Source organism: Taudactylus pleione, unplaced genomic scaffold (genome assembly GCF_031769625.1).
Source record: "Taudactylus pleione unplaced genomic scaffold, aTauple2 ptg001619l, whole genome shotgun sequence".
In the NCBI taxonomy this organism is placed as follows: Eukaryota; Metazoa; Chordata; class Amphibia; order Anura; family Myobatrachidae; genus Taudactylus; species Taudactylus pleione.
In genome coordinates, this window is record NW_028286016.1 from 1,077,282 (window position 1) to 1,093,842 (window position 16,561).

Sequence of the window (16,561 nt, forward strand, 5' to 3'; positions counted from 1 at the left end):
CTAGCTCACAGATGATTATATGGAGCACAGTGCTGGCTACCCTAGCTCACAGATGACTATATGGGGCACAGTGCTGACTACTCTAGTTCACAGATGATTATATGGAGCACAGTGCTGGTTACCCTAGCTCACAGATGATTATATGGAGCACAGTGCTGGCTACCCTAGCTCACAGATGATTATATGGAGCACAGTGCTGGCTACCCTAGCTCACAGATGACTTTATGGAGCACAGTGCTGGCTACCCTAGCTCACATATGATTATATGGAGCACAGTGCTGGCTACGCTAGCTCACCGATGATTATATGGAGCACACTGCTGGCTACCCTAGCTCACCGATGATTATATGGAGCACAGTGCTGGCTACTCTAGCTCACAGATGATTATATGGAGCACAGTGCTGGCTACCCTAGCTCACAGATGATTATATGGAGCACAGTGCTGGCTACCCTAGTTCACAGATGATTATATGGAGCACAGTGCTGGTTACCCTAGTTCACAGATGATTATATGGAGCACATGGATGACTACCCTAGCTCACAGATGATTATGTAGCACATGCATGACTACTCTAGCTCACAGATGATTATATGGAACACAGTGCTGGTTACCCTAGCTCACAGATGATTATATGGAGCACAGTGCTGGCTACCCTTGCTCACAGATGATTATATGGAGCACAGTGCTGGCTACCCTAGCTCACAGATGATTATATGGAGCACAGTGCTGACTACCTTAGCTCACAGATGATTATATGGAGCACAGTGCTGGCTACCCTAGCTCACAGATGATTATATGGAGCACATGGCTGACTATCCTAGCTCACAGATGATTATATGGAGCACAGTGGTGGTTACCCTTGTTCACAGATGATTATATGGAGCACAGTGCTGGCTACCCTAGCTCACAGATGATTATATGGAGCACATGGCTGGCTACCCTAGCTCACAGATGATTATATGGAGCATAGTGCTGACTACCCTAGTTCACAGATGATTATATGGAGCACATGGCTGACTCTCCTAGATCACAGATGATTATGTAGCACATGGCTTACTACCCTAGCTCACAGATGATTATGTAGCACATGGCTGACTACCCTAGCTCACAGATGATTATATGTAGCACAGTGCAGGCTACCCTAGCTCACAGATGATTATGTAGCACATGGCTGACTACCCTAGCTCACAGATGATTATATGTAGCACAGTGCAGGCTACCCTAGCTCACAGATGATTATATGGAGCACAGTGCTGGCTACCCTTGCTCACAGATGATTATATGGAGCACAGTGCTGGCTACCCTAGCTCACAGATGACTATATGGAGCACTGTGCAGGCTACCCTAGCTCACAGATGATTATATGGAGCACAGTGCTGGCTACCCTAGCTCACAGATGATTATATGGAGCACAGTGCTAGCTACCCTAGCTCACAGATGATTATATGGAGCACAGTGCTGGCTACCCAAGCTCACAGATGATTATATGGAGCACAGTGCTGGCTACCCTAGTTCACAGATGATTATATGGAGCACATGGCTGATTATCCTAGCTCACAGTTGATTATATGGAGCACAGTGCTGGCTACCCAAGCTCACAGATGATTATGTAGCACATGGCTGACTATCGTAGCTCACAGATGATTATATGGAGCACATGGCTGACTATCCTAGGTCACAGATGATTATATGGAGCACAGTGCTGGCTACCCTAGCTCACAGATGATTATATGGAGCACATGGCTGGCTACCCTAGCTCACAGATGATTATATGGAGCATAGTGCTGACTACCCTAGTTCACAGATGATTATATGGAGCACATGGCTGACTCTCCTAGATCACAGATGATTATGTAGTACATGGCTTACTACCCTAGCTCACAGATGATTATGTAGCACATGGCTGACTTCCCTAGCTCACAGATGTTTATATTTAGCACAGTGCAGGCTACCCTAGCTCACAGATGATTATATGGAGCACAGTGCTGGCTACCCTAGCTCACAGATGATTATATGGAGCACAGTGCTGGCTACCCTAGTTCACAGATGATTATATGGAGCACATGGCTGATTATCCTAGCTCACAGTTGATTATATGGAGCACAGTGCTGGCTACCCAAGCTCATAGATGATTATGTAGCACATGGCTGACTATCCTAGCTCACAGATGATTATATGGAGCACATGGCTGACTACCCTAGCTCACAGATGATTATATGGAGCATAGTGCTGACTACCCTAGTTCACAGATGATTATATGTAGTACATGGCTTACTACCCTAGCTCACAGATGATTATGTAGCACATGGCTGACTACCCTAGCTCACAGATGATTATATGTAGCACAGTGCTGGCTACCCTAGCTCACAGATGACTATATGGAGCACAGTGCTGGCTACCCTAGCTCACAGATGATTATGTAGCACATGGCTGACTATCCTAGCTCACACATGATTATGTAGCACTGTGCTGGCTACCCTAGCTCACAGATGACTATATGGAGCACAGTGCTGGCTACCCTATCTCACAGATGAATATATGGAGCACAGTGCTGGCTACCCTAGCTCACAGATGATTATATGGAGCACAGTGCAGGCTACCCTAGCTCACAGATGATTATATGGAGCACAGTGCAGGCTACCCTAGCTCACAGATGATTATATGGAGCACAGTGCAGGCTACCCTAGCTCACAGATGATTATATGGAGCACAGTGCTGGCTACCCTAGCTCACAGATGATTATATGGAGCACAGTGTTGACTACCCTAGCTCACAGATGATTATGTAGCACATGGCTGACTATCCTAGCTCACAGGTGATTATATGGAGCACAGTGCTGACTATCCTAGCTCACAGATGATTATATGGAGCACAGTGCTGGCTACCCTAGCTCACAGATGACTGTCACTAACTCTCAATGATTGTGTCTTTTTCAGGGAAAATGTTTTGGTTTTGGACATTTTTTTTGAAGCTCTGAACTATGAGACGATTGAGCAGAAGGCAGCGTATGAAGTGGCGGGGTTGCTGGGTAAGGGATAGCTGTGTCCATATACACGAATACATTTTCTAACCCCCAATTTTTGAGTAAACACATCTTATTGTATCACTTGATAAAATTAGATTGTGTCTCTATCCAGGTGACATCGGAGGTCAGATGGGTCTGTTTATTGGAGCCAGTATCCTCACTATCATGGAGATCTTCGATTATCTGTACGAGGTGAGACCTTAAAGACTGGGAAGTATAAACACATCAGTAATACAAGATATATGGCAGATAGACACAAGATATTCACTATACAGGAACATTGGACAGGAGACAGAAAACCTATGTACAGCCCATGGTTCTCCATTCTTCTTGCTAATCCGGCACTATGAACAAATATGGCAAACACCCCAGCACCTTCATTCATCCAGTAACCTACACAGTTATGTCTCCATGAGAAACAAATGCTTAACTCATTGATTCTATATCAAAGTGATGGTTTATGATCCAAAATGTAGGAAGCAATACAGATATTGTATAACGCAGCAGCAATATACATGTCACCCATCTGTCAGTTATTCAGGATGGCACAGCGCCCTTTCCTCAGGGCTACATAGAGGAATTACATTCAAATCAAACAAGTTCTTACCGTAAATGTGCTATGTATCGCCAAATGTCCCATACAGGGCACTGCAGCCTATGGGTGGGATGTGCCCCGTCATCCCCCCCATAGGCTGCAGTGCCCTGTGTGGGGGGTATTTTGAGGGAGCACGCTCTCATACAGTAGCAGAGCAGCGGATGAATAGATGCCAATCACATACTCAGTGTCTTCACAGTGCGAGGGAGAGCCTAGGGGCAGCCCGGCTTCTCCGGGAGCACTGGGCACACCTCCAGAGTGTTTGAAATGGGCGCATGGCACAAGAGTATGCCCCCTTACCACAAGGCTATGCCGCTTTTTTGATGCACAACAGAGCCATGTGCATACGGTCACTCCTTCCAGCCTCTATATGTTGGGAGGTATGCATGTCAAGGCACAGACAGTATTTGAAAAGAAAATATTGTATTAGCAGCAAAATAAATTGTTATATTTCCCTCACTTTGCATTGTATACAGCAGGATTAGGTGGTGGAGTACAATCTGCAGAAAATGAGGTCAGCGGTCAGCATAGAGGAGCCATACTGTATCTTATAGCATCTGAAAGAACTGCAAAACATTCTAAATAATCTGCGGAGTGTTGGGTAGAGATTTTGGCACCTTATTTGTTCAGTGAAGTCAGAAAACTTATATCAATTTAGATAAAATACTGTAGGGACTAGAATATACAAAAAAGATGTCCAGGCAAGGTCAGCAAGGCTTATCCATGATGTTGAGGGAGGCTAGGGGTTAACCCGATTAGAAGGGGGGGCCTTCACTGCTCTGGAACAAAATATGTTCACTAGGTGTGACCGTGAGTCTAACTCTGCGGGTGAATGATCATCATTGAGCCCAAAGACTTAGTCACTCTGTTACTCCACTTGTGTTTTGCCAAAAGTCAAGGGTGTGCAGCAGGTTTCACTCTCAGGAGAAAAGGGAGGGGAAAGACTGGACAACACAGATTGGTTGCTCACTATTCCAGTTCTTGTCAGCTTGCTCGACAATCTTGGCTCCACCTGAAAATGCACCCTGCCACACTACTACCTAGACTTACGAATACTGTGTTCCACCCCTCTGAAACACAACTAGGTGGCTTGTTCTAAACACAGGCCCTATCTAGCAGTAGCCGAATTAACAACCCAGAATATCAACAAAGTAGTCAAGGAATGTGTGCACTAACACAAGATTTCCAGTGGTCTCTGTCACGATGGTCTGTATTTCTACTCGTTGCTATGTCGCCTTGGTCACTCCACATTTTGAACATGTTCAGCAAACTTCCTTCATTAATGAGAATAGACCTTAATAGAATAACTGTATCTCAGTCAATAGTAGGTTTTATTCTTCCCAAAATAAACACCTTTTTGATGAGCGCCCTCAACCACCATCCGGGCGGCCACCATGGACAACACAATCTGCCAGTCCAGTTGACATTAATGGGGGAGATAGCCCCTTTAACCCAACACTCCTTCTTGGTCAATTACAATGTCATAATAATGAATGCCCCTCTATATTCTATTGTCCTATCTGGGTTATGTCTGGATCTTCAGCTTGCTCCTGGAAAAACTCTGTCATTGTCTTGACTATAGCTATGTGTTCAACTCCTTCTGACCTGATGGTCATATAAACCAGGTGAGATCTGAGATTTCAACCTCCTCCCACTCCTTATCTCCCTGAGGAACTTTGGTGGGAAATCAAGACAACACATCCTTATTCTGATTATAATTACCCAAAGAATGGCATATTTTGAAATGATATTTAGCCAGTTGGGCAGTCAAACGTTGTTTCAGAGTCCCCAATTTGGTGGTATGCAGATAGGAAAATGGGTTATCAGTCACTACTACAAACACTGTCCTGGTTTAATATTTACCAAATTTTTCTGTTACTATCCACACCATAGCCGGTTCTTCTAACTTTATAGAACTATAATTCTCTAAATTCCTTTCAGATTCCCAGATACTCCAACTTCCATAGGCTATAACTTTATTATATCCTTCCTGTTGGGTCAACATGGCTCCCAGGCCATGTAAACTACCGTCAGTGTACAAAACAAAATGTTTATCAAAGTCTGCATATTGTAGGTCAGGATTGGGGCCCGTGTCAGTTCTTGCTTCAGCTGGGTTAAAAGCCTCTTCTTTCTTCAGCCCCCATTTCACCACATATATATCTTGTTTTTGGCAGGGTCTCCCCACAATAGTTCATGAGAAGTCCAGCTATCTTAGCAAAACAATGGATGAACAGTTGATAGTATCCTAGGTGTTTCCTAATTCTGTATGGCCTTCAACTTGACAGATGTTGGATGAACCCTGTGTTCCGATAGCAGGTGTAATAGACATTCCAGACTCCATTTAGTCACTTTCAGGCTTCACTTTAACCAATACTGCTCCAGTCGCTGTAGCACCACAACTAAGCAGTTCAGGTGTTTCTCAAGGTGGGAGTAAAGATGATAATGTCATGAAGGTAGATCAGTATGGAGTCAAGATTAAGATCACCCAAACAGTGTTACACAACCCTCTGGAATGTGGCTGGCACAAAAAGCAAAAGGGCATTCTGCAAAATGTAAACAGTTTGTCCCTGTAAAGAAACAGGAATTGTGTATGGGGTAAAAGTTACACCACCTTATTCCAATCCCTACATGGACTGTAGTTTTTAGCCTCATGTTCTGTAATTACTTCATACCCTGGTAATTATGGATGGTTTCTAAGGTGCAGCTTGGCACTGCAAACTTATAACTGGACCATTTCCCACAAACAGGGTAGAAACCATGGAAATTCGGTCAGCTTGATTCGACAACAAGAACCAGGCCCCAAACCTTGACTTACCCAGGGATCTATCTGGCCATCCTCCTTTTCCACTGAACATGGACTAAAAAGTAGGGGAGGAATGTAAAGAAACAAGAATTGTGTATGGGACTAAAGTTACACCATTGCATCCCAATTCCTACATGGACTGTACTTTTTAGCCCTATATTCTGTAATAATTTCATACAACGGGTACCTTTCAGTTCTTTGTATCTACAATGGTCACTTTGAAAGTGAGATCCTACAATACTGCAGCAAGATCAACAAGTGGCAGCTCACTACGGTGATAGAAGCCTCAGAGTCTTCCAGTCCTTCTCCATGCAGGAATCCACTTGGACTGAAATCAGGTGTCTCCACTTGTTTTGTGATGGCCCTTTGTCCATGCAGATGACTCTCTCTGCAGAGTCCTCCTTTTTACCACTACACTCCATCAGACTGATTGGACTGGGAACAATCTGTTTGGGCTCCCCTCCACACGCAAGCAAGCTGAGCTCCAGCACTTCAATTTGGGGCACGAGTCTGGGGTGTGTAACAGTTCATCCTTAGATGTCCAATTTTCCCACAGCCATGGCACTTATTGTCCAGTATGGGCTCCGGTGTTATCTGATAACTCCTAGGGACAGGACATAGCCATTTCTGGCCAAAGGCACCTGGTTTGGTCGATACTTGTTTTGGGTGCCATTAGAGGAATAGGGGTGTCTCCCTGTTTGTACAGTCCTATGGTGTTGGCTTCTGGTCAGCCGCTTTTACCCTTGTAACCTAAATGATACATATTTGTATTCTAGCTTGGCGGCCACCTTCAAGGTGGGTGGCTCCCAATCTAGCACTCACTCTTTCACCTCTGAGGTCCACCTGCAGTAGAACTGCTCTTGGTACCTCTATTTGAATGGTGTGTCCCAGGTTGTGGCACTAGATCCCATCACCCGCTTTACCATATACTGCTTTGGCTGGGTGGTGAACTGTTCACGGGTGTTATGTATCAGAACTTATTCTTGTAGGATTCAGGATTGATGACATACTGCTGCATAGTCTCCACAGTCCTCAGTGACCACTCCTTGGTAAACCTCCAGTACCTCTCCATCTACTGTGGTCACAATATATCTGATCCACTTCTGCTTGGGTGGCTCGTGGAGTTTGCATGTCCTTTCAAAGACTTACATATGTCTATCAATGTCCCAATCACTATCCTTAAATTTGGCAAAGTGTATGGAATTTGATCTGGCTACAGCAGTTGGCAAAGGCTCACCGGGCCATCTCAGCATGCCACCTCTGAATGAGTATTCACTCATTCTTAGTTGCCCACTATCCCAACTCTGCTAGTCATTCATCTAGGGTATCTTGGTACATTCCATTGTACTCATCCATCCTGTGCACAAGAGATGTGATGGGTTGGTTAGAGAGGTTGGGTGGGAGTAGTGTGGGTTGGGGCAAGGTAAGTGGGCCTAGCAGGAAAATATTTCTTGATGGATGTAGTCACTTTTGGAGGAGAAGGGGACGGCAAAGTCTTGGTGATGTCTGAGCATAACATAGCTCAGAATTCCAAGGGTGGTGATTGGATTGCTGGAGTTTAAGGGCGGTGGTAGGGGCAGGTGAGTCGAGGACAGAGGTGATGGTGTGGTTGTAAAGGGAAACAGTAATTTTGGGGCATCAGGATAAGAGTTTTGGGTGATGATGAGTTTGTGACAGTGTTATGGGCATCAAATTGATAAGTGGGAAATCCATAGTCTGCAGAGATAACGTTGGCTTAGAACAGGGGAAGAGTAGAGTGCAGGGAGCTGGAAAGTCCACAGATGCAGGTTGGTGGGTAGAGGAAGTGAGGTGGCAGTGGAAATGGTATTGGATGAGAAGGGAGTTTGAGTGTGAAGAGGAGACATATAAGGTTCAAACTATGGTGGAAAGATAAGTTATTAGAGGTGAGACTAATCTGTAGCTATCACTCTTCATGGTACAAGTTTGTGCACCCACTATAAGCAGAGCCAAGAAAGATGAGGAGTGCTCTGCTGCATGGAAAGTGAATACCTGCAGGAGCTATTCCTTTGTGCTGCAGGGAAATGTTTGTCAGTGGATCTGCTATGAATCTAGGGGAAGATTCACCTTTGACTTAAAGCAATAGTGCTGAGGATTATATGAAGCAATGGGGACAACTGAAGAGGAAGTCCTTGTCAGGAGTAAGGCTGGGTAGCCCAAAGTTGAACCAATAGCGCTGAGGATTATATGAAGTGATGGAGACAACGGAGAAGATTGTCCATGTCAGGAGTGAGGCTGGTAGCCCAGTTGCAGCCTTGAGGGCTGATTGATGTTTGGCAAGGTTGTGGTCTGGCTTCCAAGTTGCAGCCTTGAGGGCTGATTGATACTTGGCGAGATGATGGTCTAGTGACCACATCACAGCCTTGAGGGCTGATGTGAGCTTGGCTGAAGTGCGGGGCCAAGTTGCAGCCTTGGGGTCTGTTGTGAACTTGGCTCAGGTGCGGCCTTGGGGTCTGTTGTGAACTTGGCTGAGATGCAACGGTGATTGTGCATTCAGACGCTGAAATGCAGCTGAGACTGCTGAGATGTTAAACTCAGATAGTCCTCTCAAATGCTGGAATGCACGCTGGACACGGGAATCTAAAACACACAGGAGCAAGAATTCCACATCCAGGAATTGTAAAGCATAAACTATACTTAGCGCTATCACAGTCATCTGAGAAACCAGCAAGCGGGAAAGAAAAAGGACAAGGAACCAATCCGGTCAAGGCAGAGATGATGGAGCAGCCAGGTAGGAAGACTCCATGTCTCCTAGCAATGGTTCTGAGAGAGCTAACCAGAGAACTGTTGTCCAACAAGATGCAGTGGCGGCTGGTGACAGGATCACAGATAAGCAGAAGGGGTGGTAGAAGATATAATGGAGGGGAAGAGAAGTCTGATAGATGTTCAGCACAGAAGGATCACTGGAGGGTTGGATAAAGCTGGAACTGCTGGAGGACATTATTGCTGAACATTAGGTTAGGCAGGTTGCTAGAGAGTTGATGGAAGTGGCTATAACTGTTGGAAGGTGGAATGCTGGGGGGAAGTTACACAGTATACACTGTATAAAGTTGGTGTGGTTGCTAGAGTTGTTGGAGTGCTAAAGCCGAGGGGCTGGGATAGATAGGAGCCATATAAAATGTAAGCGAGTGGAACCAGAAGCTGGAGCTGGAGTAAGGCCCAGTGCTGAGAGGAAGCGCAGAGTGACGTGAATGAGCAGCACCACAATATCTTACCCAAGGTGCTTAGTAGGAAACAAGAAGGTGACGTCTCTATGCTGGGTCTGTCCCTAACACTAACCCATAACCCCTAACACTAACCCCTAACCCCAGCCCACAGTGCTTACTAGGAAACAAGAAGGTGATGTCTCTATGCTGGGTCTGTCCCTAACACTAACCCCTAACACTAACCCCTAACCCCAGCCCACAGTGCTTACTAGGAAACAAGAAGGTGACGTCTCTATGCTGGGTCTGTCCCTAACACTAACCCCTAACCCCAGCCCACAGTGCTTACTAGGAAACAAGAAGGTGACGTCTCTATGCTGGGTCTGTCCCTAACACTGACCCCTAACACTGACCCCTAACACTGACCCCTAACACTGACCCCTAACACTAACCCATAACCCCTAACACTGACCCCTAACACTGACCCCTAACACTGACCCCTAACACTAACATTAGCCCCTAACCCCCAACACTAACCCCTAGCCCCTAACACGAACCCCTAACCCCAGCCCACAGTGCTTACTAGGAAACAAGAAGGTGACGTCTCTATGCTGGGTCTGTCCCTAACACTAACCCCTAGCGCCTAACACTAACCCCTAACACTAACCCCCAACACTAACCCATAACCCCTAACACTAACCCCTAACCCCAAACACTAACCCCTAACACTAACCCCTAACCCCCAACACTAACCCCTAACCCCCAACACTAACCCCTAACCCCAACACTAACCCATAACCCCTAACACTAACCCCTAACCCCCAACACTAACCCATAACCCCTAACACTAACCCCTAACACTAATCCCAGCCCACAGTGCTTAGTAGGAAACAAGAAGGTGACGTCTCTATGCTGGGTCTGTCCCTAACACTAGCCCCTAACACTAACCCCTAACACTAACCCCTAGCCCCTAACACTGACCCCTAACCCCAGCCCACAGTGCTTACTAGGAAAAAAGAAGGTGACGTCTCTATGCTGGGTCTGTCACTAACCCTAACCCCAACCCCTAACACTAACCCCTAACACTAGCCCCTAACCCCTAACGCTAGCCCCTAACACGAACCCCTAACCTCAGCCTACAGTGCTTATTAGGAAACAAGAAGGTGACGTCTCTATGCTGGGTCTGTCACTAACCCCTAACTCTAGCTCACAGGACCTCATTCAGAGTCGGTCGTAAGCGGCCGCTAGGTTGTACGCTTCCGATGTTTCCAAACCATGCATGCGTACGGTTAGTTGTGCGCATCTGCGTACGAGACCTTGCGATCCAAAATGCTGTCGATCGTACGGCTTACGAGCAGGAAGTGGCTTCCGGGAGTTGATTTACATGAAAGGCCGTTTGTGGGTGTTGACGGGGGTGGTGGTCTGAAAACGCAGGCGTGCCTCAGCGTTTTTAGGGCGTTTTAGGGGCGTACGTAAATTACCTGATACGACCGACATAGAAGACATAGAAGGCCGGAAGTAGTAAAACGTCACTGTGCGAGCAGGTTCGAGGCCTGGCTGATCGTACAACTTGAGGTTGGGTAGGAGCTCTCTCAAGCCCCAGAGAACAATCGATACTATCGAATGTGACTGATGTTCGGAGTGATGTTTCTATTTTCAGCCACACAATACAAGCAGCTAATAATCGATTGTTGTAGCTAATAACACTGCTAATTGGCATGTAATTGATTCAGCTGCGTTTGCATTAGAGAATAATAAGAATAAATAAAATTCATGCTGATGGCTTATTCTATGCGGTTTTTAAAAAATTTTGTGGGCATCAACACAACACAAGCGGACGCAACCATCAGAAGAAAATGAACATACAGCGACTGACAACGAATGACTCAATCGCTAACTGCTATCACTGGTTGGCTAGAGGAGGTGCATCGTTCACATATGGGCGTCACTCTGGTTGCGACCGACCGGCCATGCGGTTGCTTCCTTTTTCAGTTTCTCGGTCGTTAGGCGTATGACCGAGCGGCCGCTTATGACCACCTCTGAATGAGGTCCACAGTGCTTAGTAGGAAGCTAGAAGGTGAAGTCTCTATGCTGGGTCTGTCCCTAGCCCCTAACACTGACCACTTACCCCTAACACTGACCACTTACCCCTAACACTGACCACTTACCCCTAATACTGACCACTTACCCCTAACACTGACCACTTACCCCTAACACTAACCACATACCCCTAACACTAACCACATACCCCTAACACTAACCACTTACCCCTAACACTGACCACTTACCCCTAACACTGACCACTTACCCCTAACACTGACCACTTACCCCTAATACTGACCACTTACCCCTAACACTGACCACTTACCCCTAACACTGACCACTTACCCCTAACACTAACCACTTACCCCTAACACTAACCACTTACCCCTAACACTAACCACATACCCCTAACTCTAGCTCACAGTGCTTAGTAGGAAGCCAGAAGGTGAAGTCTCTATGCTGGGTCTGTCCCTAACCCCTAACACTGACCACTTGCCCCTAACACTGACCACTTGCCCCTAACACTAACCACTTGCCTCTAACACTGACCACTTACCCCTAACACTGACCACTTACCCCTAACACTGACCACTTACCCCTAACACTGACCACTTACCCCTAACTCTAGCTCACAGTGCTTAGTAGGAAGCCAGAAGGTGAAGTCTATGCTGGGTCCATTGACAATCCAACAACTGTACTCAGCATTTATAGCAATGTGTCATCGGTTACATGACGGCTCCACAAATTATTATTATTATCATTTATTTATATGGCGCCACAAATGTTCCGCAGCGCCTTACACAGCACATACACACATAGGTGACCAGCGACTTACAGTACATACAATACAGGACCAGGACATGGATAATATAAGTGACCATAACACCCAGATAGGCAGCAGAGCATAAGCACCAAGTGTTAGGTGCCCTGTGGGGGGTAAGAAGTAGAGGGCCCTGCTCAAAAGAGCTTACATTCTAAAATATAAGGATATACTTTCTAAGGACATATTTTACCAGATACTGTAGTTTACATAAATTCATAAACACATTTATAATACTATCCTATATCTTGATGTTTCCTGCAGGTTTTCCGGGACAAAGCACTGCGCTATTTCCAGAAGCGGAAGAAGTTACAGTGTAAAGCAAATGACAAACTGGTAATAACTTCAGAGCTTCGCTGGGAAAAGAGAGAGAGAGATTGTAACCTGGCCGAAACATCTGACATCACCGTAACCCCCCGGGACCCTGACTCTCAGCACAAAGATGTCATCATACACCGCAAACACATACGTGTCCTAAATGCACATACTGTATGCTTCATCACACAGCAATCACATACGTGTCCTAAATGCACATACGGTATGCTTCATCACACAGCAATCACATACATGTCCTAAATGCACATACGGTATGCTTCATCACACAGCAATCACATACATGTCCTAAATGCACATACGGTATGCTTCATCACACAGCAACACATACATGTCCTAAATGCACATACTGTATGCTTCATCACACAGCAATCACATACATGTTCTAAATACAGAGCAAACACATACATTTCATAAATACACATACTGTATGGATCATCACACAGCAATCACATACATGTCCTAAATGCACATACGGTATGCTTCATCACACAGCAATCACATACATGTTCTAAATACAGAGCAAACACATACATGTCATAAATGCACATACTGTATGCATCATCACACAGCAATCACATACATGTTCTAAATACAGAGCAAACACATACATGTCATAAATGCACATACTGTATGCATCATCACACAGCAATCACATACATGTTCTAAATACAGAGCAAACACATACATTTCATAAATACACATACTGTATGGTTCATCACACAGCAATCACATACATGTCCTAAATGCACATACGGTATGCTTCATCACACAGCAATCACATACATGTTCTAAATACAGAGCAAACACATACATGTCGTAAATACACATACTGTATGCATCATCACACAGCAATCACATATATGTCCTAAATACAATGCAAACACATACATGTCCTAAATGCACATACGGTATGCTTCATCACACAGCAATCACATACATGTCCTAAATGCACATACGGTATGCTTCATCACACAGCAATCACATACATGTTCTAAATACAGAGCAAACACATACATGTCATAAATGCACATACTGTATGCATCATCACACAGCAATCACATACATGTCCTAAATGCACATACGGTATGCTTCATCACACAGCAATCACATACATGTCCTAAATGCACATACGGTATGCTTCATCACACAGCAATCACATACATGTCCTAAATGCACATACGGTATGCTTCATCACACAGCAACACATCCATGTTCTAAATACAGAGCAAACACATACATGTCGTAAATACACATACTGTATGCATCATCACACAGCAATCACATATATGTCCTAAATACAATGCAAACACATACATGTCCTAAATACACATACTGTATGCTTCAACACACAGCAATCACATACATGTCCTAAATACAGAGCAAACACATACATGTCCTAAATACACATACTGTATGCTTCAACACACAGCAATGACATACATGTCCTAAATACACATACTGTATGCTTCAACACACAGCAATCACATACATGTCCTAAATACACATACTGTATTCTTCATCACACAGCAATCACATACATGTTCTAAATACAGAGCAAACACATACATGTCCTAAATGCACATACTGTATGCTTCTTCACACAGCAAACACATACATGTCCTAAATGCACATACTGTATGCTTCATCACACAAATACATACATGTCCTAAATACACATACTGTATGCTTCATCACACAGCAAACACATACATGTCCTAAATATACATACTGTATGCTTCAACACACAGCAATCACATACATGTCCTAAATACACATACTGTATGCTTCAACACACAGCAATCACATACATGTCCTAAATGCACATACTGTATGCTTCTTCACAGAGCAAACACATACATGTCCTAAATACACATACTGTATGCTTCTTCACAGAGCAAACACATAAATGTCCTAAATGCACATACTGTATGCATCATCACACAGCAATCACATACATGTTCTAAATACAGAGCAAACACATACATGTCCTAAATGCACATACTGTATGCTTCATCACACAAACACAAACATGTCCTAAATGCACATACTGTATGCTTCTTCACAGAGCAAACACATACATGTCCTAAATACACATACTGTATGCTTCATCACACAAACACATACATGTCCTAAATGCACATACTGTATGCTTCATCACACAAACACATACATGTCCTAAATGCACATACGGTATGCTTCATCACACAGCAACACATACATGTCCTAAATGCACATACTGTATGCTTCATCACACAGCAATCACATACATGTTCTAAATACAGAGCAAACACATACATTTCATAAATACACATACTGTACGGATCATCACACAGCAATCACATACATGTCCTAAATGCACATACGGTATGCTTCATCACACAGCAATCACATACATGTTCTAAATACAGAGCAAACACATACATGTCATAAATGCACATACTGTATGCATCATCACACAGCAATCACATACATGTTCTAAATACAGAGCAAACACATACATGTCATAAATGCACATACTGTATGCATCATCACACAGCAATCACATACATGTTCTAAATACAGAGCAAACACATACATTTCATAAATACACATACTGTATGGTTCATCACACAGCAATCACATACATGTCCTAAATGCACATACGGTATGCTTCATCACACAGCAATCACATACATGTTCTAAATACAGAGCAAACACATACATGTCGTAAATACACATACTGTATGCATCATCACACAGCAATCACATATATGTCCTAAATACAATGCAAACACATACATGTCCTAAATGCACATACGGTATGCTTCATCACACAGCAATCACATACATGTCCTATATGCACATACGGTATGCTTCATCACACAGCAATCACATACATGTTCTAAATACAGAGCAAACACATACATGTCATAAATGCACATACTGTATGCATCATCACACAGCAATCACATACATGTCCTAAATGCACATACGGTATGCTTCATCACACAGCAATCACATACATGTCCTAAATGCACATACGGTATGCTTCATCACACAGCAATCACATACATGTCCTAAATGCACATACGGTATGCTTCATCACACAGCAACACATCCATGTTCTAAATACAGAGCAAACACATACATGTCGTAAATACACATACTGTATGCATCATCACACAGCAATCACATATATGTCCTAAATACAATGCAAACACATACATGTCCTAAATACACATACTGTATGCTTCAACACACAGCAATCACATACATGTCCTAAATACAGAGCAAACACATACATGTCCTAAATACACATACTGTATGCTTCAACACACAGCAATGACATACATGTCCTAAATACACATACTGTATGCTTCAACACACAGCAATCACATACATGTCCTAAATACACATACTGTATTCTTCATCACACAGCAATCACATACATGTTCTAAATACAGAGCAAACACATACATGTCCTAAATGCACATACTGTATGCTTCTTCACACAGCAAACACATACATGTCCTAAATGCACATACTGTATGCTTCATCACACAAATACATACATGTCCTAAATACACATACTGTATGCTTCATCACACAGCAAACACATACATGTCCTAAATATACATACTGTATGCTTCAACACACAGCAATCACATACATGTCCTAAATACACATACTGTATGCTTCAACACACAGCAATCACATACATTTCCTAAATGCACATACTGTATGCTTCTTCACAGAGCAAACACATACATGTCCTAAATACACATACTGTATGCTTCT

General features: G+C 44.0%; 1 protein-coding gene across 1 annotated transcript in view; it reads left to right on the forward strand.

Annotated features, from left to right (window-relative positions):
* The window catches only part of LOC148442101 (acid-sensing ion channel 1C-like), a gene marked incomplete at its 3' end in the record, with an annotated part of 595,053 nt that overhangs the window by 553,046 nt on the left and 25,446 nt on the right, over window positions 1-16,561 (forward strand). Inside the window, exons 7-9 of the mRNA XM_088464233.1 lie at window positions 2,938-3,029; window positions 3,139-3,218; window positions 12,713-12,784. Of these exons, the coding sequence (XP_088320359.1) occupies window positions 2,938-3,029; window positions 3,139-3,218; window positions 12,713-12,784 (244 nt within the window). The remainder of the gene's footprint in view (window positions 1-2,937; window positions 3,030-3,138; window positions 3,219-12,712; window positions 12,785-16,561) is intronic.